Source organism: Microcaecilia unicolor, chromosome 6, assembly GCF_901765095.1.
Source record: "Microcaecilia unicolor chromosome 6, aMicUni1.1, whole genome shotgun sequence".
Taxonomy (NCBI): Eukaryota; Metazoa; Chordata; class Amphibia; order Gymnophiona; family Siphonopidae; genus Microcaecilia; species Microcaecilia unicolor.
The window spans coordinates 55,965,760-55,989,214 of record NC_044036.1 but is presented as its reverse complement, the minus strand read 5'-3'; the positions used below and the strand labels follow the sequence as shown (position 1 = coordinate 55,989,214).

The 23,455-nt window shown below is 43.0% G+C and overlaps 1 protein-coding gene across 1 annotated transcript in view; it reads left to right on the top strand.

The window, feature by feature from the left end:
• ADGRL4 (adhesion G protein-coupled receptor L4) overlaps window positions 1–23,455 on the top strand; it is a 211,668-nt gene that overhangs the window by 165,986 nt on the left and 22,227 nt on the right. Inside the window, exons 13-14 of the mRNA XM_030206932.1 lie at window positions 2,492–2,712; window positions 5,967–6,033. Coding sequence (XP_030062792.1) covers window positions 2,492–2,712; window positions 5,967–6,033 — 288 coding nt within the window. The remainder of the gene's footprint in view (window positions 1–2,491; window positions 2,713–5,966; window positions 6,034–23,455) is intronic.

Sequence of the window (23,455 nt, the reverse complement as noted above, 5' to 3'; positions counted from 1 at the left end):
CTTTAAAGAACTAAGCATTAAAAGTAGACTTGCAACGTGCATATAATATTTCAATAATTGTAGACACAAATGGAGCCCTTAGCTCAAATTAGACTTCCTTGTTGATTGCTTTGACATTCATTAACTTGCTTATATAGATGTACCTGAGAAACTTATCTTTGAAATGTACTACTCCTGTGGTGCTTGAGAGACATTTTGATACTACATGTAAAAAGAAATCACTTTTTGGTTTAAGAGTGGACAAAAAGTAATTTAAAAGAATACATTTCTGCAAGAATCTTGTGACCCTACAGAGATTGACACATTTCAGGGGGTCTTTTACTAAGCCACGGTAGAAATCAGCTGGCAGTAAATGCCGAGACACCCATAGGACTATAATGGGCATCTGGGCTTTTACTGCCAGCTGATTTCTATGGCGAGCTAAAAACGCTACCGCGGCATAGTAAAAGACCCCCTCTTATAGGTTTCTTCTCACGTTGGAATGTGGTGTAGGATGTTCAAATTTGTTGTGCTTAACGTGAGAAAAAAGGCTTTTTGCAAAACATGTTAAAGCATTTTGCGGTAATTTGCCTGTCAGTGCATGCTAATCATATGCTAATTTTTATCTTTTTAGCAGGGGGGCAGAGAATGAGTGGGTAATGGGCATGGAAGCATTATCCAGCTAGCATGTTCGCACTGATGTGTGCTAACTAGATAAAGTAGACATAATGCAGAGCACTTAGGAGCCCTTTTACAAAGGAGCATTAGGCGCTACATATGCCAAAACAAGACTACCGCCAGGCTACCACAACCCTGGTCGTAATTTTATATTTGGCACATGCCATACCGCCTGGATGATTATTTCCTCCCACACGCGCCGTTTCTGGCAGTAATCGGCACTTGGCATGCGCTGACCAGTCACCATAGCCGCTGAGAGGGAGGGCAGGGGGGACAAAATTCCCTGGGCCCGGGCCTCCAAGGGGGCCCAGCGCCGCAGTCCCACCCACCCTCCGTCATCGACCGTCTGCCTCCCTTCGGCCCTCTTTCCCTCCCTGTGTCCCGCCCTCATCTGATGTAACTTCACTGAGGACTGGACACAAGGAGGAAAGGAGGGCCGAAGGGAGGCGTTCTGCTGCCTGTAGTGCTGCTTTCACGGAGGTGAGACTGTGATTTCAATGCAGGGGGCCCAGCCCAGTGGCGGACTGAGGGGGGAAGTGGCAGCGGTGACCTCGGGGGGGGGTGGGTGTAGGGGTGAGCAGTGGCTGTGGTGATCTCGGGGGGAGCGGTGGCGATCTCATGGGGGTGGAGGGAGGAGCGGCGGCGACCTTGGGGCGGGGCGGCAGGGGCGGGGCCCCGGGGCAGCCTTGCCCTGGGCCCAGCCCACTCTCTCGGTGGCCCTGCCAGTCACCGCATGTGTAGCTCATTAACCTGTACCACTAGATCAATGGGCATTCATCATTTGTGCATTTTATTTTGAAAAATGGCAGTTCAATTTGGACTCTCACGTATTTTTTTGTAGAGGAAACCCAAATGTTCAAAAATGGCTGTGAGTAGAATGGGTTTTTTTGGACATTATGAGCAGAACATCCAAATTCTGACTTGGTCATTCTTTTGAAAATGCCTTTCCACATACGTAAATGCAATGGGGTGTTCACATGGGCGGAAACTGGGAGGGGCATGAGCACAGTTGCCACTTACACATGCAACTTATAGAATACAGTAACATACACTCTTTCTGCATTTGGCCAGTGACAGTTACTCCATGTCTACGTTTTCCACATGGACAGTTTAAAATGTGTGCTTTTGCTACATCTAGTGTCAACATATATATTAATTCCTGCATCTGCTATAGGAAAGGCTGTACATCAGCAAATCCTTTTCTGAAATACTACTGGAATTATATATGTCCTAACTAGTGGCATAGCTACGTGGGGCCATGGGGGCCTGGGCCCCCGTAGATTTGGCCCTGGACCCCCTGCCGATGACCCTCTCAACCCCCCCCCTCCCGCCGCCAACCCGCTGTCACCTACCTTTGCTGGCAGGGGTTGGGGTCCCCCACCAGCAAAGGTAGGCGACGGCAGCAGCAGGGGAGGGTTGGCGGCGGGAGGGGGGTCGAGAGGGTCATCGGCAGGGGAGGACAAAGTTGGTGGTGGTGGTGGTGGTGGTGGCGGGGGGGTCAGCAATGGCAGGAGGGTTGGCGGCGCTGGGAAGGGGCTAAAATGTGTCCCCTCACCTCGGGCTCTGGACCCCCTTCCCACCGAAGTCTGGCTATGCCCCTGGTCCTAACCTATACATAACAGTTCTGAGTCCTATGTTCTATCTAAAATGGGCCTTAAATTGTACTAATTACAGCATATTTGCAGCTAGCTTTTCAGAATTATACGTCCATCGACAGGTTAGTGCAAAGTCACACCATAGTCTGTGTCATGATCTATTTTTTTTCTGTTTGCCGAAGAAGACCAGCATGGCAATTGCACTATTTTTATTGTTTATGTGTGTTATTCTTTCCTAGCTCTTTTGCTCCGTTATCGCTGGATTGTTGCATTATTTCTTCTTAGCTGCATTTGCTTGGATGTGCATTGAAGGAATACACCTGTACCTTATAGTTGTTGGAGTTATTTATAACAAAGGATTCTTGCACAAGAACTTCTATATCTTTGGATATTGCAGCCCTGCGGTGGTTGTAGGAATCTCAGCAGTGTTGGGCTATAGATACTACGGCACAGATAAAGTGTAAGTTGCAGTGTTTGTTCTTATCCATAACTGCCTTCCAGTTATATACAGTGGGGGAAATTTAAGAAATGGCACTGAAATATTGATGCCAAGATGATGCATGCTGAGTTCAAATTCTGTATCAGTCGTTCCACATGGGATCCTTTTACTAAGCTGCAGTAAAAGGGGGCCTGCACTAGCATCAACGTGTGTTTTTGATGCATGTTGAGGCCCCCTTTTACCGCAGCAGGTAAAAGGCTGTCTTTTCCTGAAGAAAACAAATTGCCATGCGGTAAGAGAGACACTTACCGCACAGCCATTTCAGAGGGGAGCCCTTACTGCCACCCATTGAGGTGCGGTAAGGGCTCCCACACTAACCTGATGGAGGAGTGGCCTAGTGGTTAGAGCACCAGTCTTGCAATCCAGAGGTGGTCAGTTCAAATCCCACTGCTGCTCCTTGTGGCCTTGGGCAAGTCACTTAACCCTCCATTTCCTCAGGTACAAACTTAGATTGTGAGCCCTCCTGGGATAGAGAAATATCCAGAATATCTGAATGTAAGTCACCTTGAGCTACTACTGAAAAAGGTGTGAGCAAAATCTAAATAAATAAACCTGGTGATAACAGGGCAGTGCCAATTACTGTCTGTTAAGTTCCAGCACTACAAAACTAGGACATATTTTTGTAGCACCAGAAATGGCACACGCTAGGGGTGGGAACTACAGCGGTAGTTCCAGGTTGGCACACGGTAAGTCCACGGTGGGCTTACCACCACTTAGTCAAAGGGCCCCTGAGCTTTTAGCGTACAGCTTACAGAATGACAAATAAGGGAAGTTGTGCACATAACTACTAATTGTTGCCAATCAGCACCAATGAAGGCCAATTATTGAATTAAGTTGCATGCACAACTGACCTTATTCTCTAAATTGTGCATAGAATTTTGCACACTAACGGAGGCTTTCTATGTATGGTGCAGAATGTTCGGTGCTCTTTCTGTGCTGAAGTTTTGGCATGAAATAGCATTCTAATGGCTGCAAGGCACCAAAATGGGGCAGAAACAGCAGATCCACGCAAAAAGACATATGCCCATTTATAGAATAACGCCTAAGTGTTTCTGTGCAGATCAGCAAAAGGGGATATAATGATGGTACTGACATGGGCAGGTCAGGTGTGTTCTTTTAAGATGCACTCAGTGTTATATAATACCGTGGATCTGCACCCAACTTGTGTGCCAGGATTTACATCTGGTTTCAGATGTGTACATCCTGGCATTATGTACTATTCCATAATGACCACCCACCCTAGAATGCTCTTTATAGAATGCCATTCAGTGCCATTTTGTTCAGCCCCAAATTTTGAGTGCCATTTACTGAATCCAGCTATTTATACAATAGTGTGTAGAGTAGATTCCTGCACCCAACTCTGGGTGCCTGTCTTACGCCAGCTGAAATCTGATATAGATCCTGACGCGCAAGTTAGATGCCGATCCCCTTTTCTATAATACTGTGTCCAACATTTTGGAATGCCCCTGACTCTCCCATGCCCCTCCAGTGGCCATGCCCCCTTTTGGTTGCATGCTATGGGAATTGGACACCCAGGATTATAGAATAGTGTACATCCAGATGCATGTGCAAATCCTAACTGGTGCCAATTAACATCAATAATTGGCAGTTGACTTCTGATTATTGCTCATGAATGGCTCATTATCCAATTAAGTTGTATGTGTATCTTGGATTAGTGCCCAAATGTGGGCATCATATATAGAATCCAGAGGTAAGTACAAAGTTGGGCATCCAACTTTATAGAATTTGGGGGGAGTATTATGTCTGAATCAGTACAGAAAGAATTACTAACATTAGTAATAATTGAGGAGAAGCAGAACCAATAAAATCATGGGCTACAGCAGAATACCATCAGGGGAAAACATAAAGGGCTCAATATTCAGCCCACAGCAGTTGTCACTTTTTAAAATGCCAATTACCAGGGTTAAGATAACACCAGTTATTCAGTGCTACTATCCAGATTTCAGCTGGCACTAAATATCCAATTTAGGTCAGCTTGTTATCTGATTAGCAGTTTGAATATGGCCACTAAGTCTAAGTCTATCATTTTTTGATATACCGCCTTCTATTGAAGCATGAATCAAGGCGGTTTACATGTACAACTATTCAGGTACTTGCACTGTCCCAGATGGGCTCACAATCTAAGTATATTGTACCTGGGGTAATGGAGGGCTAAGTGACTTGCCCACGGTCATACAGAGCAGTGGGAATAGAACCTGGTTCCCCAGGTCCACATCCTGCTGCACTAACCATTAGGCCACTCCTCTACTAACCAGATGACTGTCGCTCTGTCCAAGATCTGTCCCGATAGTGTTGAGGTGGTCAGAGGACATATTCAGCGGCACTATCCATGTATTGCAACTGAATATTATCTTTCACTGGCACTTCCCCGGATAAATGCATTTGAATATCGGCCCCAAAGTATTTCATTACCGTGTGGTTGCTAGCAGAAAAGAAAATCTGCACAGATTTTCAGTTAACTAAGGGGGTCTTTTACTAAAGCTTAGCTCACGTTATCTTCAGCAGGTCCCATTGGAATAAAATGGGCCCTGCTGCAAATAACTCAAGCTAAGCTTTAGTAAATGACCCCCTAAGGGTCTCTTGGGGGGGATATTTCATGTAGAAAACACATCGAGAACATGTTGAATATAAAAATGTGTGCAAAGGACAGAGAAAGTTAGATTCACTAAGCTGCATTAGGTGCTAATGTGTACCTAACGCAGCTTAAAATGGTGTACTGTGGGACACACTCAAGCATCCTGCAGTAAGAACCAAATCAACATGGGCTAACCATGCACTGTCAGAGACGGAGAGTGGGCATTCGTGCACTAAGCAGTTAACAGGTTAGCACAGGATTACCACATGAGCCCTTACTGCCTACAAAATGGGTGGCGGTAAGTATTCATATGGTAATTTTTTTTTAATTGCTACGTGCAATTAATGGCAACATTAGCGCATGGCCATTAATACAACAAATAGAAAATTGGCCATTTTATGGCTACGATAAAAATGGCCTTAGCAAGCGGTAAAAATCCACGCAAGGGTGCACTAAGGCTGCTTTTGACACAGCTTAGTAAAAGGACTCTTTAGAAAATGACTATTAAAGAAAATATGTTGGGATTCATTTCATATTGTATTTTAATTGTTTTTTTTTTCCTGGATGAGTGCGTTTTCTTTCCTTAAATGGCCATGAACAGTACAACTTTATTTTCTAGATGTTGGCTAAGCACAGAAAATAACTTTATATGGAGCTTTATTGGACCGGCATGTCTCATAATCCTAGTAAGTTTTCTCTTGTTCTTGCTCTGCATGTAAGAGAAAAATTATAATATGTGCCACATTGTCACCAAATGACCTTGAAACTGAACTGAATACTGTTTTGATGCCACCTTTGATGATTTTAAATTGTTTTAAAAGCAGAGTTCAAATAAGAAAAGACAGTTGAAATAACAGAACTGTAGAGTAAACATTAAGGGGCCCTTTTACTAAGCTGCGAAGGCGCCTACGCGCACCCAACGCACATCAATTCGGAGTTGCCGCCCAGCTACCGCGTGGCCCGTGCAGTAGTTTCATTTTTGAAGTGTGTCCGCTACACGCACCAGAAAATATATTTTCTTTTCTGCAATATGGTGAAAATCGGGCTGTAACGGAGGTGATTACCGCATGGTTAACGCGAGAGACCTTACCACTAAGTCAATGGCTGGCGGTAAGGCTCATACCCAAAATGGACACTCGCCAATTTTTATTTTGCCACACGTCCATTTTCAGCAAAAAAAAAATTTTTTAAGGCCTTTTTTACAGGTGCTCTGAAAAATGGATCTGTGCGTGCCAAAAACACGCGCCTACACTAGCACACCTTAGTAAAAGGACCCCTAAGTGAACATTCAGTGCAAATTATTGTACTGCTAAATATTTTGGGATTGTCCATTTCTTTTCCCCATTTCTCACATTCCCAGGATGTTTTGTTTAGGAAACACAGGTCATCTTGTTCACTGAGGATTGGGGATAGATTAGAGAAATCTCCCTTATGGCTGCACCTCTGTTTCTTTCTGTTTCAGTAAAGTCAGCAGTCTAGCAGCAGTTATCCTTCCTATATCTCAATTCACCTCCATGACACACTTGACCTCCACTAGCCTGAAGTTAAAGAAATAGACAAGGTTCTTCTTATATTCTTCTTATCCACTTTGATATTTGTGTGTAAAGATGGAATATCAAGTGTTAATAATTCAAATCAAATCCTAGCCACAGGGTTGCCTGAATTAAATCATTTAAGGGGTCTTTTTACTAAGGTGTGCTGAAAAAAAATGTTTTTTTTCCTAAAATGAAAGTGCGGCAAAATGAAAATTTCCGTACGTCCATTTTGGGTCTGCTACCTTACCGCATTGACCTAGTGGTAAAGTCTTATGCAGTAACCGGGCAGTAATGACCTATGCGTGTCAAATGCCACTTGGCATGAATCCAACACGCGCGGCCGGAAATAAAAATTCTTTTTCGGCTGCACATATCGGATGCATGCCATAAATGAAATTACTGTAAGAGCCACACCGTAAGTGGGCGGTAACTCCATTTTGACGCACGTTGGGCGCGTACAGATGCTTACACGGCTTAGTAAAAGGGCCCCTTAAGGATTGTAAACCGCACAGATGGTAAACACTTATGACACACTATATCAAGAATAAACTAAATTTGAAACTTGACTTCACTATTTTGGCACCTTTATGCTAATATTTTACAGTTTGCATAGCTAAAAATAACAAACACGTGGTTTAAAAAATATTTAGAAAAAGAATTGCATTTACCTATCAGTCTGACAGTTGAGGAACAGAGCTCTGTGTAAATTTGCACTTCATAAGAGAAAACATCTTGACATGTCAGCAGTGTCTCAAAATAGCCCAGCAGGAGGTGGATGCAGACAATGCATCAACAAGCTTATAATCTGATATTTCAAATGTTGCATTGCTTAATCTTTTCATGGTGCTCGGTCATCTTTGAAGATTAGACTGTCATCTTTATGTGCTGTGCTTCCTTGTGTACCCTGTCATCTTCACAGCTATTTTAGACCAAATTGGCGTATCATGGGAGAGAACCCAACATTTCATGTGGGCAGACATTCACTCACTGATAGCCCCATTTCAGATGAAAGAAGAACTTTTTAATTCCTATTAAAAGCTGTTTTCAGCCAGACAATTTACTAGGTGTTATCTGTTCATTTCTAAAGAGAACCTTTTTGCCTGTGCTTCAAGGCACTTGTAACTGTTATTAGTTTACCACAGTCATTCCAACTCTAATCATTCGTCACAGAGAATAAGTTGAAAGTCTGCTAGAGCAAGCAAAGAGAGAATTAAAGAGGTCAAGCATTCTGTCACCATTGCTTGCTTCAGGTTTCTTCTATACTTTGATTTGCAATATGTACTAGGGATGGGCAGCCAGACATTTTTCATTTTCTGTTGTTTCCAGGAGTGTTTGTTTTATTTGTTTTCGCTTGTCCATTTTTTAATCACGGGAGCAAAGTTGTTGAGTATACACTGTTTTGAAAGAGGGCACACTGGGGACCTTTTACTAAGTTGCAGTAAAAAGAGCCCTGAGCTAGCGGTGAGAGCCGTTTTTGCCAGACGCTGAGGCCCTTTATACTGCAGCGGGTAAAAAGGCTGAAAAAAGAAATGGCCATGCGGGGAGGGAGCACTTGCCACCGCCTATTGAAGTGGCGGTAAGGGCTCCCATGCTAACCCAGCGGTAACTGGGTAGCTTGCGGTGCTGCCTGATTACCGCTGGGTTAGTGCCTGCAAAAATATTTTTCGAATATTTCCACTACAGCCAGAAATGCCTCAGTAGCTCCAGATTGGTGTATGATAAGCCTGCAGTGGGCTTACCACCGCATAGTAAAAGGACTCCATTATGCACAAAAGGGTGCATGCTTTCTGAAAGGGTACACACCACGCTTGCATGTGCAGTGTTTTGCACATACACAATGGACATGCTAATTGCACACAGAGGTAAAGTCAATAAATGATGCCGAAAAAATGGCACCTAAAAATAGCGCTTTGTGCTATTGTATAAACAGCGCTCAAATTTAGGTGCCATTTATAGAATGGCGCTAAGCATTGGGAACCACGACTACATTTAGGTGTAAGCATTTACACCAATGAAACTTTGGTGTAAATCACCATGCCAAAATTAGGCACAGATTCCCCTTATTCAGTAGCAGTGTGCATAAATTGTGGAAATACCACGTTCCACCAATGTCCCTCCCATAGCCATGCCCTCTTTTGGAGCCATGCATAATATTTGTGTATGGATCCAGGTACGTAAATATACATGCATAAATTTAAATTAATGCTTTTTAACCCTGGTAACTGATTGTTAGCACATAACTATCAGCACAAATTGACTCATTATTCAGTTAAATTGTGCTTGCAAATTGGGCACTTGCCCAAATTTGCACGTGCAATTTAAAGCACCATTAAAATTAGGGGGATAGTGTGCCCTTTCTCAAAAGAGTGCATATTATTATTATTGCCAAATTATAAAACAATAATGTTATTTTTTTCTCTCTCTTTCATTTGATAACAACATGGAACAACATGAGATATATCACTGACATTTCCCACTTGGTTGAGATGTCTTTAGAAATAGCAAAAGTTACAGCTCCAAATTGGCAGTCTTATCCCCTAGCAGTATTACTATGAGACTATTGTCAGGGTCGAGGTACCATTTTGAATCTAAGTGCTACCAGGGAAGGACATTCCCAGGAATGGGATGAGGGTATTTTTTTTTCAATAACCAGTGACTTTAAGGGGCTCCCAATCACCAGGACTACCCAACCACTAGGCAAATTAGAGGTCCATCTAGAGTGGCACACATTTGGGGGCAGTACTGGTACAACAGTTACAGTCACTAATCCAAAGTCAGGCCTACTGACACAGGACTATGAGCATCTGCACTTCTCTAGTCTGCCTGTCTTGCCCCTCTGAAACAGGAAGTTTGTAGCCTGTGGAACATGGCAGGCCTAGAGCATGCATGGATGTTCAAGGCCCCAAGTCAGTTGCATTGACTATGGTTTGGAATGCAGACCTAGGCAGACTTGGTGGTCATACAGCAGTGAAATCCACAAAAGGTGAGAGTAAGCCTAGAAGGGAGAAGATTGAGGGGGAGAATCTGGACATATGGGGGCAGGGTAAGAGAATAGGGGAGATTCTGGATGCAGAAGAAGAGAAGGAGGAGATGCTGGACCCCTTGAGAGGGAAGGGAAGTGGAGATGCTGGACCCCTTGGATGAGAAATAGGGAAAGGATAATGGTGCACACTTGAAGGAGAAGGAAAGGAGAGATGGAGGACAAAAGGGCAAAGGGCTTTGAGACACTTTGTTGAAGGGGGGGTCACACATCTAAAGGTTTGCCTAGGGTGGCAAGTATCCTTGGGTCAGCCTTCCACCTTGTAGTTAGTGCTTGGTAACCAACTGTATGCTGTCCCCAATACAGATAGTATGGATACATTTACCACCTCTAAATAATGTATCCAAACTATCAGTGCACTTACCATGCATTAAAGTTTTTTCTGTGCTCTAACTGTATGGGAACACACTGTGGAAAACTCAACAGTGACTCCATAGGCATTGCAGTTGCCACACAGTAATTTGGGTCCCTACTTAATGGTAAGTGCAGAATTTCACCCCATTTTAGTAAAAGGATTTCATGTATATTTTTGGTTGCATTTTTTAGACAGCTCATCTTACCTGGGGAATCACTGACAAATACTGATATGAGTCTCTCCTGCCCCCTGTCCCTTCCATAAACTGGTTTATCTCTCTACTATTCCTTTATACTTGTCAACTGACTTTTCTGTGAAGGTTATTCTTCGGACCCCATGTTGTTAATTTTTCATTATTTGAGTCTATCACAATTATCACTTCATTGCTCTTTCTCTCTCTCTCTCTCCCCCTGAATTTTTTAGTCAGTGACCATAGAATAGTTTACTAAATTATATTTCCAATTATAAGGATTATGCTAATATGAATTACCAGTATACCATTTCCACTTACTAATAGCAACTCAAATATATTCTAGTGCTAGTTCCCAATATGGATCACAGCTACCAGATAATTCTAATATGTTAAATATTGATACATTTTGTTGAATTAGGAGATAATTCAACATTAGCACTATTATGAATTTCATGGAAGTTTAATGTTGTGGATTAATTTGTGAAAATATGTGCATGAAATGCAGAAAATTGTCTTGAATAAAATATATGATTTCAAAAGTATTAACTGACTGAGTAACTCAAATACAAGGAGTTGAACATTTTCTGCATAGAGATATCCAGTGACAGAAGCAAACAAAAAAGATTAATGTAAAAAAAAAAAAATCATAGACCTTGTATGCCTCAGGAAAAGTGAATAAACCCTCCTTTATTACACTATGAATTGGGGATGTGGATGGGAGGGAGCATTTTTAGTTTGTTTTCAGATTTGTCAAACCTTTTTAGTTTGGTTTAGATATTTATTTTTAAAAATTAATATATATTAGAACTTTTAACCCTGCAAATCAATTGCATGCACATCGATAGGTTAATAGGCGCTAAATCAATTTTACATGGACTGCATTTTTTAGGGCATGCTAATAAACTGAATACACACTAACAAATGCAAATCCCTACTATGCAAGATATTCATCATATTTGTACGGGTCTAGTTATTTGCCTGACATTACCATTTTCTCCCATGAGGTGACCTTGGTACAGCGATAGGGTGGGGTGCTAGAGGGCCAGTGGTGTAGCCACAGGTGGGCCTGGGTGGGCCAGGGCCCACCCACTTAGGGCTCAGGCCCACCCAACAGTAGCACACATTTAGCGGTAGCTGGTGGGATCCAAAGCTCCATCCGCTGAAGGCGGTAACGAAAATGCTACTCTCCAGGATACTGGCACCTGCACATGCTCAGTTTTCAGCGCATGCCTGCTGCAGACTGCCAAGGTAGAAAGAAGCATTTTCCTGCCAGTTTAGATATTTTTTTGGTGGTGGTGGTGTGGAGAACACTTGGTGCCCACCCACTTCTTGCCTAGGCCCACCCAAAATCTGTTGTCTGGCTACGCCCCTGTAGGGGGCATGTCTCACATAACACATTTCTGGATCTGAATGCTCCTGTTTCCTCATAGGCAGGGAAAATCCATTGAACATGCACTTACCTTGAGGTCAGCTCAAGCTAAGAACAAAAAGTTAAAAAAAAATGGATATCTACATTTCAGCCATCAAACAACCTCATTCAAATATTCAGACCAGTTTCCATAGGATTCACTGGGGCAAAAGAATGCATAAAAAAAAATACAAATTAGGGGTATGCATGGACAAAAAAAAAAAAAAGCTCTGTTAGTATTCGTTTTAACCAAAGCTTGATTTTCTGTATTTTTAATACATGTTTTTGTGCATATTACATAATCAAATAACTCTTTTTGCAAATGCAAATTTATTGTGTATGCCTTAATTCTTAGATGTATGAACACAGAAGCTATTTGTGCACATGGATATTTTAGACACCCAAATGATTCAAATACACACTAAGGAATATTTACTCCTATTGTTAATCCCTGATGGGGAAAAAAAAACACAACCGTAATATGAAGAAAGATAAATGAAATGCCACACAAGGATCTTGTTTAGTCAGCATGCAATTAAATTAAAAATTAGTGTTTCATCTTCTTGTATAATTCTTTTTTCTCTCATTGTCTTATCAATAACATAACACATCATGATGAAAAACAATGCTTTCACAAACTTTGTTCTAGATGTGCATCTATCTCAGGCAATCAAGTTATCTTCAGCTTTCATCACTCCCAACATTGGAGCCGACTCTGTGGGTGCTGTGGGTGCTTGAGCACCCCCAATATTAAGAAAATTCCTTGTATGTGTCCATGGAGGGGTTATTTCCATTGGGCTTAGCACCCCCAATCATTTTGAAAAGTTGGCTCCTATGACTCCCAAAGCCCAGATTTAAGCATAGACAAACTAGACACCTGACTGGGGCCCATATTGTGCTCTGTCAGATTTGCTCAGCATTCAAGAGGCTACGATTGTGAACTGTCTGGATATTTTCATGACTGTACAAAATTTTCCATTAATGCCTGGAAGCCAAAAGGATGGCTGGATGTTTTTCAGAGTTTAGACCTCCTTAGCTCTCCAGTACTCACCCATGCATTGGTGAACCTGCCCTGCCTGCTTCCAGTGTCACTAGCAGAAGAGATTGTATAGTAGGATTTTGTCAATGGGAAGCCAGCTGTAGTCAGAGGAAGGGAGGGATGGGCCAAGGGGAAGCTCATGTGTTGGGCAAGGAGGACAGCTTTTTTGCTGTCCTAACTTTATGTGCTTACTTAAGCAGTTAGCAGACTGAATATCATCATTAAGCAATTAAGTGCCTACTCCAACCAAGCACTAGCCACAGACTGCCCCAGCACTAACCTGAAAGTGTTGTGCTGGTCAGAGCCAATATTCCGCCTGAGACAACTTGAGACAAATTCCACTTGTCCATCTGCCACTAATTCTGTCAGGGTGACTTTTACAGAGGTGTGCTAGTGTTTTTAGTGCATGCTAAGTTTTAGTGCATACCAGTGGCGTAGCCAGACCCGGTGTTTTGGATGGGCCCAGAGTTAACTTAGATGGGCCCTTCAACACCATGCCACACCCCCCTCAAGATCTAAAAAAATGTAGAGGTTTTTTTCACCTACGTCATCAACATCTCTCCTTCTCTGCAGTGTCTCGGCATCTACCTGCCTGTCTCTGAACCCTGTCCTTCCCGGTGTACCTTACAGGCATCCCCAGCACCTGCAGTGATCCATTATTACTGCCTGCGCTGGCCCTGCATCATCTTGACATCGGCCTGCCCGTCACTGAACCCCCATCCCTCCCAGTGTACATTCCAGGCATCCCCGGCGCCTGCAGTGATCCATTATTGCTGCCTGCACCGGCCCCACAGGCTTCCATCGGCCAGATCCCACCAGACAGGAAGCAGGAAATGACATCAGCACTACTCACTAAGCATATTCTATAACATAGTCCGTGTAAATTCTACCACGCAGATCCCCAAAAGGGGCATGGCTTAGAGAAGAATATGGGCAGGTTGTGGGCATTCCAAAAATGTACGCGCAGTGTTATAGAATAGGCCACTTCACGCCTATGGTTGGGTGTAGGCATTTACACCAGGTTTTCATTAGCACCTAAATTCTAGTCACGTGGATGGATTTAGGCATATTCTGTACACTGCGCCTAACTTTAGGCATGGTTTACAGAATACACCTAAGCATGTTTTCCTTTGGCACTGATTTTTAGGTGACATATATAGAATTAGGTCCTATATTCAGGTACTTTCTCTGTCCCTAGAGGCTCACAATCAAGTTTTTGTACCTGGGACAATAGAGGGTTAAATGACTTGCCCAGGGTCACAAGGAGCTGCAATTGGACTTGAACCCAGTTGACCAAGACCTCAGTCCATTACAGTAACCATTAGACTATTCCTCCACTCCATTTCATATCATTCCCTACTGAGTGTGGATAACACTCAACTACCTAGGACCTAACTGGAGTCTGGTAAGGTTTGCTAGAATCCTTACTTATTTCTCAAACTTAAACTACTTCCTCTTGTAAAATAAAAGCTCCTTTATGGTACACTCATGGGTTGTGGAATTCAGGGACACCTAAACGGCTACAAAATATTCTTTAGTGAGGTCTGATGGCCTGTGTGCATAATCTTTTTTTTTTATCCCTATCAAGCTGTTTCTATGAGGCAGGGGTTGTCAACCCAGTCCTTGGGTTGAGAACCCCTGCTCTAAAGTAATAATATATTGTTCTAGTCTCTTTGAACTTTTGACGCAGGCAAAGCTGAAAGTTGGCCTCTCTGAATAAATACACTGGGAATGTCCACTGTCTGACATTCCCTCTACCCCCCAAGTTAATGCCTCTGGCTCCACCCAAATTAGAGCATGATCCAAAGCCTCCAATGGGCCTTTCCTAGCCTATGAAATCCTATGGAAAAGTGAGTTGGATGTAAAAATACAGTTGACATGTGACATACTATCATGGGTACACGTGTGTAATACCTCTCTGTTGAATGCAACAGCTACCAGGAATTCACAAAGCCCAGTGAATGACAAGAAGGAAGGCCCTTAATTGAGTCCTATCCGGTGCGGAGTCCATTACTACATTACAGTCTCTGGCTACTAACAGTAGAAGGTGGGAATATCTGGTGCAGACCTGAATCAATTTTGCAATGGATATGGGGCTGTGAATATTCGATATATAGACTGAGAGGATACATAGTTCCCTCCACAGCAGCTCTTCTTGGATTAACATAAATGTACCCGCTGTTCTGTCAATAAACCAGAAAGTGAGTTGTGAAGTCTTGTATCAACAATCATTCTATTCAAAATAAACTTCATTCCCTTAATCATTGTTATCAAAAACATTTTATGTGATTAGGAGGAAAAAGCCTCAAAACCTTATAGGCACTCTAAATTGTGCTCAGGTGAGTATCATTGGCTTAAAACAAATTTCATGCAAAGACGCCAAAAAACAGAACCTCAAAGTGTTCAGTGCAGCTTTCTTAATCTACTCGATCCACCCAACAGTGGTCAGCATTTCACAGTATAAATACCCACTGCTTCAGGTGTTCAAAGAACTTTTAAAAATGTGGCTATTTACATTTCATCTGATTCACCCTGCTTCTGTGGACACGTCATGTGAGCACAGTTTTTAAGGAGGTTTTGTAAGCCAATGATAATACATCACCTGAGCACAATTTAGAGTGCCAATGAGGTTTTGAGGCTTTCCCCTCTGATCTGTCTCCATGCCAAGCAATTTTAAGGAAACTGCAATGTCATTAGGTACTTTTAGGGCAGAGGTGGCCATCTAAATTAGTAATCTGGAGACATATAACTTCCCTACCCATCCTCTTTGTACTTTCTGATGCATTATTCATCTAGATACATTTCCTGGAGACATGAGATCTGTTCCCCATGTCTATAAAGAGTTTGCAGGATCTTATGTCTCTTTATTGGGGACCCCACATGCATTCTAGGAAGTACACCAAATGTTATCAACCAGCATTAATTCGGCTATTCCTATCTATGTACATATACCCCAAAAAAACTCTTGTATCTGGAGGACCAAGCCTTAGCTCTTACACTAGTCCCTCATCAATGTCCCACTGGCAGCTGCCAGCTATAGCCCACTTACAAACACCACCTCCCTCTCTCCCTATTAACCCCCCCTCACACTCACACACACACACACACACACACACACACTCCCCGTATGGGAATCGTTGCCACTTATGGGTTTGAAACGTCACCGTCACTAAGTAAAACGCCCGGAGGGGGGGTTGGCATCTTGGCCTGAAGGGGAGGCATGTTAGCTCCACCTCAGGTGGCTTGGGCTAGCCCTGGGTATGGGGCCACAGTTTTGGTTTTAGTTCTGGACAAAACTGAGTGGCAACTTTCCGCCGTGGATTCAGTTTGAGCCAGAACCAAAACTACAAGTTTCAGTCATCCTGTATTCTGCATTATCTATCTCCCTCCTGAGCTGTGCCACAGATGAGGCTGCCTTAGCCTTGCCCACTCCTGGATGCCGGAAGGCTTCTGTGTCAGACAAAAATCTACTTCCTGAGCTGTGCCATGAACATGGCTGCTTTAGCCCTGCCCACTCCAAAATGCAGGAAAGCTTCTCTGTTGGACAAAAATCTCCTTCCTGAGCTGTGCCATGAATGCGCCTGCCTTAGCCCCACCCACTCCCAGATGCCAGAAGGTGATCTCACATGGCTTCACATAAAGCTGAGACACTACTGCAGCACATGCCGTGGACACATGCTCCTTTGTACGCTCCATGCACACTCTGAGTGTGTACCCTGCCATGTCACTCTGTCTCTTGCTTATTTTGCTATTCCTCATTACCTCAGGGGCTTGCCCAGATCCATACATCCTATCTCTGACTGCAGGACTCTTAGTATGGTCCCCTTAGTTTTGGGTAGACACTTTCCGCACGTGCTGCCTTATAGGACACCCTGTGCCAGGATATTAACTCCTCTTTCTTCTTTTCCTGATCACACACCGCAACAACCTTCACCCTCATTGACACTGCAGATAGGGCTGCTTCATGTCCGCTCACTCCAAGGTAAGCAGTTTCTGGTGCATGCCTAGATGTCCTCTGTCTAGTGGAAGCCTGGCTCCATGCTAGTGATCTAGCATGCTTACATCAAGCGACCCCTTCTGGATACACCTTTGATGCCCAATTTCATGCATGGAGAAGGGATGGAGCAGTAGCGGTTATTTTCCAACACAGTATGACACTTTCCAAGGATTGTATTAGACAGATGGGTTTGAACATTTTTCTTTCCAACTTCTATCTCCATACTTGTGTTACCATCCTCTCCCCCCATCCCCCCCATCTGTTACCACAATTACAGCTCTACTGGACATTATTGTGCACTGGTCCTTGGATTTGGCCAATCTTCTGCTCCTTTCTCGAGTGAATTTATGAACACCCTACAAGACCTGGCATTCTTTCACCACACTTTCCAACTCACTCATGTTGATGGTCATGCTATCGATGGTGTCTTCTCTAAGAAGAACCCGGCTACCTCATTTCTATCTTATTAACAATTTCCCTTCTGTTTTCGCACCATCAGAGGCTCCATTTTGTGCTTAGTATTTTATTTATTTATTTATTTATTTATTTATTACATTTGTATCCCGTGCTTTCCCACAGATAGCAGGTTCAATTTTACAGCCCACTGCACCTGTTGACTCTTATCCCAATAGAAGGTTCAGGGATTTTCTCCATTTCTTGCCTACAGCTTTTGCCTCTTCATTGGATATGGGAGGAATGACCCTTAGATGAACAGGCATAATTACTAAACAATACCCTTAAGACTGCTTTGGATAAGACTGCGCCTATGAATGCACTCCTTTTGGCTCCCTCAGGTAGAAAAAAAAGACATGGTTCTCTACTAATCTCTATCTAATTTGCTCCCAACTCCCTTGGATCCCAGCACTTCTCCTTATCTGCTACTAACTATTTCTATAGTGCCATTAATGTACACATTATATGCAGGTACTTTCTCTGTCCCTAGAGGGCTCACAATCTAAGTTTTTGTACCTGGGGCAATGGAGGGTTAAGTGACTTGCCCAAGATCACAAGGAGCTGCAGTGGGAATTGAACACAGGTTGGCAGGATCAAAGCCTGCTGCACTAGCCATTAGGCCACTCCTCCCTTACTCCAGTTATTTATGCCGACAATATACAAATCCTCCTTGTTTTTGATCCATGCAACCCTGCAACACTCCTCACACAGTTGCTCAAATTGGAAGAGACCCAACACTGAAGTCGCTCTAACTGAATGAAATTGAATACTATAAAGACGAAGGCTATCATCTTCTCCTGGACCACAGTCACCCCTCTCTACAACAAATACATCTGTTTAACACTGTCATTCCACTCTCAGACACATTGAAAATTTTAGGTTAATCTCTCCTTTGGCCCTCATATTTCTATAGTAGTGTCTAAGGGGTTCTACAGACTTCATCAAATTTGTTCCCTCCGCCCGTTCCTAGAGCCCGATGCTCTATGGGTCTTGATTCATGCCTTAGTTCTCTCCAATATTGATTACTGTAATGCCTTGTTTGCTGGGCTCTGTTGCCGTGAGCTCCATCATGTCCAGACACTTCAGAATGTGGCAGTTAAGTTAATCACTGGCACTCAGAAATATGATCATGTCACTCCCCTCTAGAGAGCTGCATGAGAACGGGGTTTGCGGGAAACCCACGGAACCCGCGGGATTCCCGCAAGGACAGAAGCAGTTCTGTGGGGTTCCCGCGGGGACAGAAGCAGTTCTGCGGGGTTCCCGCGGGGACGGAAGCAGTTCCTGTGGTGTTCCCGCGGGGATGGAAGCAGTTCTGCGGGGTTCCCGTGGAAGTGTAAGCTACACCTGCACCAGCCTCTCATCTACCGAGTACCAAGTTCTTTGAGTGCTGTCTCCTTCTCCTCCTCCTCCTCTTCCTCTTTGCTTTAACAGCACAAATGTGGAAAATTTTCCATTAAGGAGGTGGCAGAGACACAAATGATAATGGAATTCAAAAAGGCGTGGGATAAACGCAGAGGATCTTTAATTAGAAAATGGAAGTTATAAAAAACCTAACCTTAAATGGCTGCATGTGTGTGGATGTGTGAAGTAATGCTTAGATGGCGACTCTGGCTGTGATTAACTAGGGCCAATACCGGGCAGACTTGTATGGTCTGTGTCTAATATATGGAAGTCTGGTTTAGGATGGTCTGGAAAGGGCTTAGACAGCAAATTCAGTGGCTGGAACATAAGGGCAGTTCTGGACAGATTTTTACGATCTGTGTCCCACAAATGAGAAGATGAATAGCTTGGAGTGGGCTTCAACGACAACTCCAGCAGTTGGAACATAAGGATAGGGCCAGATAGACTTCTATGGTCTATGTTCCAGAAACACAAAAGAAAGACCATAATCAAGTATATAATTTCACACTCGTTGATTTAATCATGAATTGATAATGAGTGTGACTATTGGGCAGACTGGATGGACCATTCAGGTCTTTATTTGCTGTCACTTACTATGTTACAATTAATCCTCTTTGCTCCTGGGCTGATGAGCAGACCTCAGCTCTGACACAGGCATGAGCATCAGATGTCGCCTGATCTACTGGCACGTGCATGTGGTGACCTCTCAGCACACAGTGCCAGAAAATCAGAGACAAATCTTACATGTGCACACCTGAGTGTTCCAAGTTTCAGCCTCCATTCATTCCTTGCCTACAGTGCTGTAGCTCAAATCCAGAGAGAGACTGAGGGAGCTGACTGGAATTTTCTTTTATGTACCATTAAATTCTTACCATGATGGGTGGGGATGGGTTAAATTCTTGCGGGGACGGGTGGGGATGGGTTGGGATTGGTTACATTTTTGCGGGGATGGATGGGGATGGGTAAGATTCCGTGGGGACAGGTGGGGCTGGGTAAGATTCCAGCAGGGACGGGCGGGGATGGGTAAGATTTCTGTCCCCGTGCAACGCTCTACTCCCCTCCTCTGCCAGGAACACTGGCTCCCCATTCATGTCCATATTCAGTATAAACTCTTAATCCACAAAGCGCTCAATACAGGACAACCACATATCCTTATGCAATATCTGACACCTTACCTGCCTTCCTGGACTCTCTGTTCCTCTGACCAGCGGCTATTAATAATACCTACTATCCAACAGATTCCTTTGATTTCCCTTAGGAAAACAATATTTCCTGTGGCAGATCCTGTACGATGGAATGCCCTCCCCAATTCGTTGAGATAATATCATTCCCACTCTGATTTTAAAACAGCCCTTAAGGCATATTTATTCCAGCAGACCTATGGACCATCCTCTTGATCTTGGGAGGATGTAGAGGGGAGTGATAGGTCCACACAGTCAGGCATGCTATGTGAGTGTTTGTTCTCTCTTTGTTTCCTCTTTTCTAGTATTCTTTCCTCCTCTTTGGGTTTCACTATTTTCCTTTCTTTTTCTTTGCTATCCTATACGATTTGTAGTTCCTTTCTACTGTGCCAATTATATTGATTAAACTGTGAACCACCATGACAGCATGTACCTTTTGGTGGTAGATCAAATAAAAAGAAACCTGAAACCTGACACAGAAGTTAACATAAAGCACAGTCCATATTCACTCCCCTCCCAACCTTTGCCCCTTAATGGCAAATTTTCACTTTAGATTTTAACACACCAATTATTGCACACTAAACAGTGGCTTTTGCGTAGGGAAAAAATGCATGCTAATATGGAAACATACTATTAGCATGCATTAAAAATACAACATTAACCACCTAATGCAATTTAGTAAAAAGACCCCAGTATGACTTAGAAATCTGTCCTCATGTTCACAGAATTTATTATGAGAGGAATGGGTGGTACAGTTTGGGTTCTTAATTTTAAACCACCGATATTAATTGCATTTGATAGGACTGACATGGACAATGCTGACTGGTATTCATCTTTGAAAGACCCAAATCCAATCTGATGTATTTACACATACTTAAATATATGTCCATGTGAGTTGCTGAAAGCAGAAGTGCTTCTCTTACATTTTTCTGAAATCTGTCATCACCATATGTTTGACTTCATCAATTATTGAAACAGGGAATGAAAAAGGCAAAAACGAATGATTTCAGAGTTTCATTTTGAAGTTTGAATTCAAATGTCCAAATTGAATCAGTACTATGATGACTGAATCTTTTAGAATTAGCGTCTGCATTCTTGCTCTGTAAATGCCTCTAGAGAGCTTTGAAGTGTTTTGCCCAAGAAAAGCTTTAATAGATTATGACAAGTCATATGGTATCTTTATTTTTCTTAAGCTAGAATGTCACAAGGAACTATAAAGTGCAATTTGCCTCCTTCTCAAATAACCCCTTGAAAAGATCTCAAAAGCCCTAGCTCAAATTAAATGTGCATTGTTGTCCTCACAATAGTCCTTGTCAGTTTCCCCTTTGCAAATCTTTCTCTGCTCCTCAGCACTGAAAGCATAAAACTTGCTGCTAGATCCTGCCTCTGTCTCCAGCCAGCAAAATTTTCATATAAAAGGAAACGCTATTTTATTAGATTAAGATCTAGGTTAGTACTGGATGGCTTTATGTACAGCTATGTTTACTGTTGAATCTCTTGAAAACAAAGAGGTCAGCATACAGTGGTGCAGTAACAGCTTCATACTATAAAGAGATCTTTAATGTTTATGTTTATTTATATCTTGATATCCCACCAAATTCCAAGACTGGGTCAAGGCGGCTCATAAATTAATACAAAGCATAAAAAAATATTTTGGAAAGGAACACCATTTAAAAAATAAAATTGGACAGACCCATGATACACAACACTCATCCAAATTAGTTTACCAAAGGTAAAAGGAGTTAGCTATAAGTTCTTAGCCATAAGTGAAAAGTGGCGTACAGGCTAGCTACGCTCTATTGAGTGGATTTTAAAGCTAGACTGTCTGTTTAAGTCAGACTACTGAATATGCAATCCTAACTTTAAGGGGGGGGGGTGGAATTTTAAACAAAGGACTTGAGCTTGTAGAATAGTGATTTAAATGATCTGGGGGCCATTTTACTAAGGCATGCCAAAAAAATGGCCTGCACTGGTGTAGGCGTATGTTTTGGACACACGCAAGTCCATTTTTCAATGTGCCTGCAAACAAGGCCTTTTGGCGGGGGAGGGGGGCTAAAAATAGACATGCGGCAAAATTAAAACCATCGCGCATCCATTTTCGGCCTGAGACCTTACCGCCACCCATTGACTTAGCGCTAAGGTCTCGCGCGTTAACCGAGCTGTAATCATCAGCATGCGTACACTGCAGTAGAAAATCTCTACGGAGTGTTTTGGACACACGTCAAAAATGGAATTACCACCCGGGGCACGCGGTAGCTGGGCAGTAGTTCCAATTTGACGCGCATTGGACGCACGTAGGCACCTATGCGTCTTGGTAAATGGGCTCCCTAGTAAGCTCTTATAAAATTACCACATTGCAGCTAATCTTTTTATGCCTTTTCACTCTCTTTCTATTTGGAGTACTGTAAGCTGCTTAGCAGCAATGGTAGTGTGATTAGCGGTATATCAAGTTTCCACAAATAAGAAAAAATGTATATATATATTTATTTAGATTTTGCTCACACCTTTTTCAGTAGTAACTCAGGGTGAGTTACATTCAGATATACTGGGTAATTCCCTGTCCCTGGAGGGCTCACAATCTAAGGTCTAAGGCAATGGAGGGTTAAGGGGTCCATTTACTAAGGTGTGGTGAAAAATGGCCTGCGGCAGTGTAGGCGCAGGTTTTGGGCGTGCACAGAATCATTTTTCAGCACACCTGTAAAAAAGGCCTGTTAAAAATTTTTGCTGAAAATGGACGTGCAGCAAAATGAAAATTGCCACATGCCCATTTTGGGTCTGAAACCTTACCGCCAGCCATTGATCTAGCGGTAAAGTCTCATGCAATAACCAGGCGCTAATGACCTGCACGCGCCAAATGCCACTTGGCGCATCCGATACACGTGGCAGAAAATAAAAATTATTTTTTGGCCACATGACAAAAATAAAATTACTGCAAGAGCCATGCAGTAATTCTGTTTTGGCGCAGGTAGACGCATACGTGGCTTAGTAAAAGGGCCCCTATGTGACTTGCCCAAAATCACAAGGAGCAGCAGTGGGATTTGAACTGGGCACTTCTGGATGTCAAGATCAGTGCTCTAACCACTAGACCATTCCTCCACAAATATGTCAGTAAAAAGTAGCAGGCTGATATTCATCCCATAGTGGTCAGTGGTTTTTATGTTATTGACAGCTGCAGGTAGATTTAAGCTCAGACAGTCAATGCCAGGTCATGTTCAGGCACCAGCATTGAATATCCAGGGTCAGGCATCAACTCAGAAGTTATGTGGGTGCTTTTTCCCATATACCTACATAGCTAAGTGGGCAAAGATTGGCCTGTCTTGTGTGCTTAGCCAGCTCCTCCTCGACTCCATCTCTGGACTGCCCTACCATTACACAGCATCAGGGCCAATAATCAGCGGTACTGCCAAATTGAAGCCCCAATGTATGTTTCTTTATAAAATATCAACAGATCCAGAAAAAGCATCCAAGAAAAGGTAAAAACAAAAATAAACTAATCCATCACACAT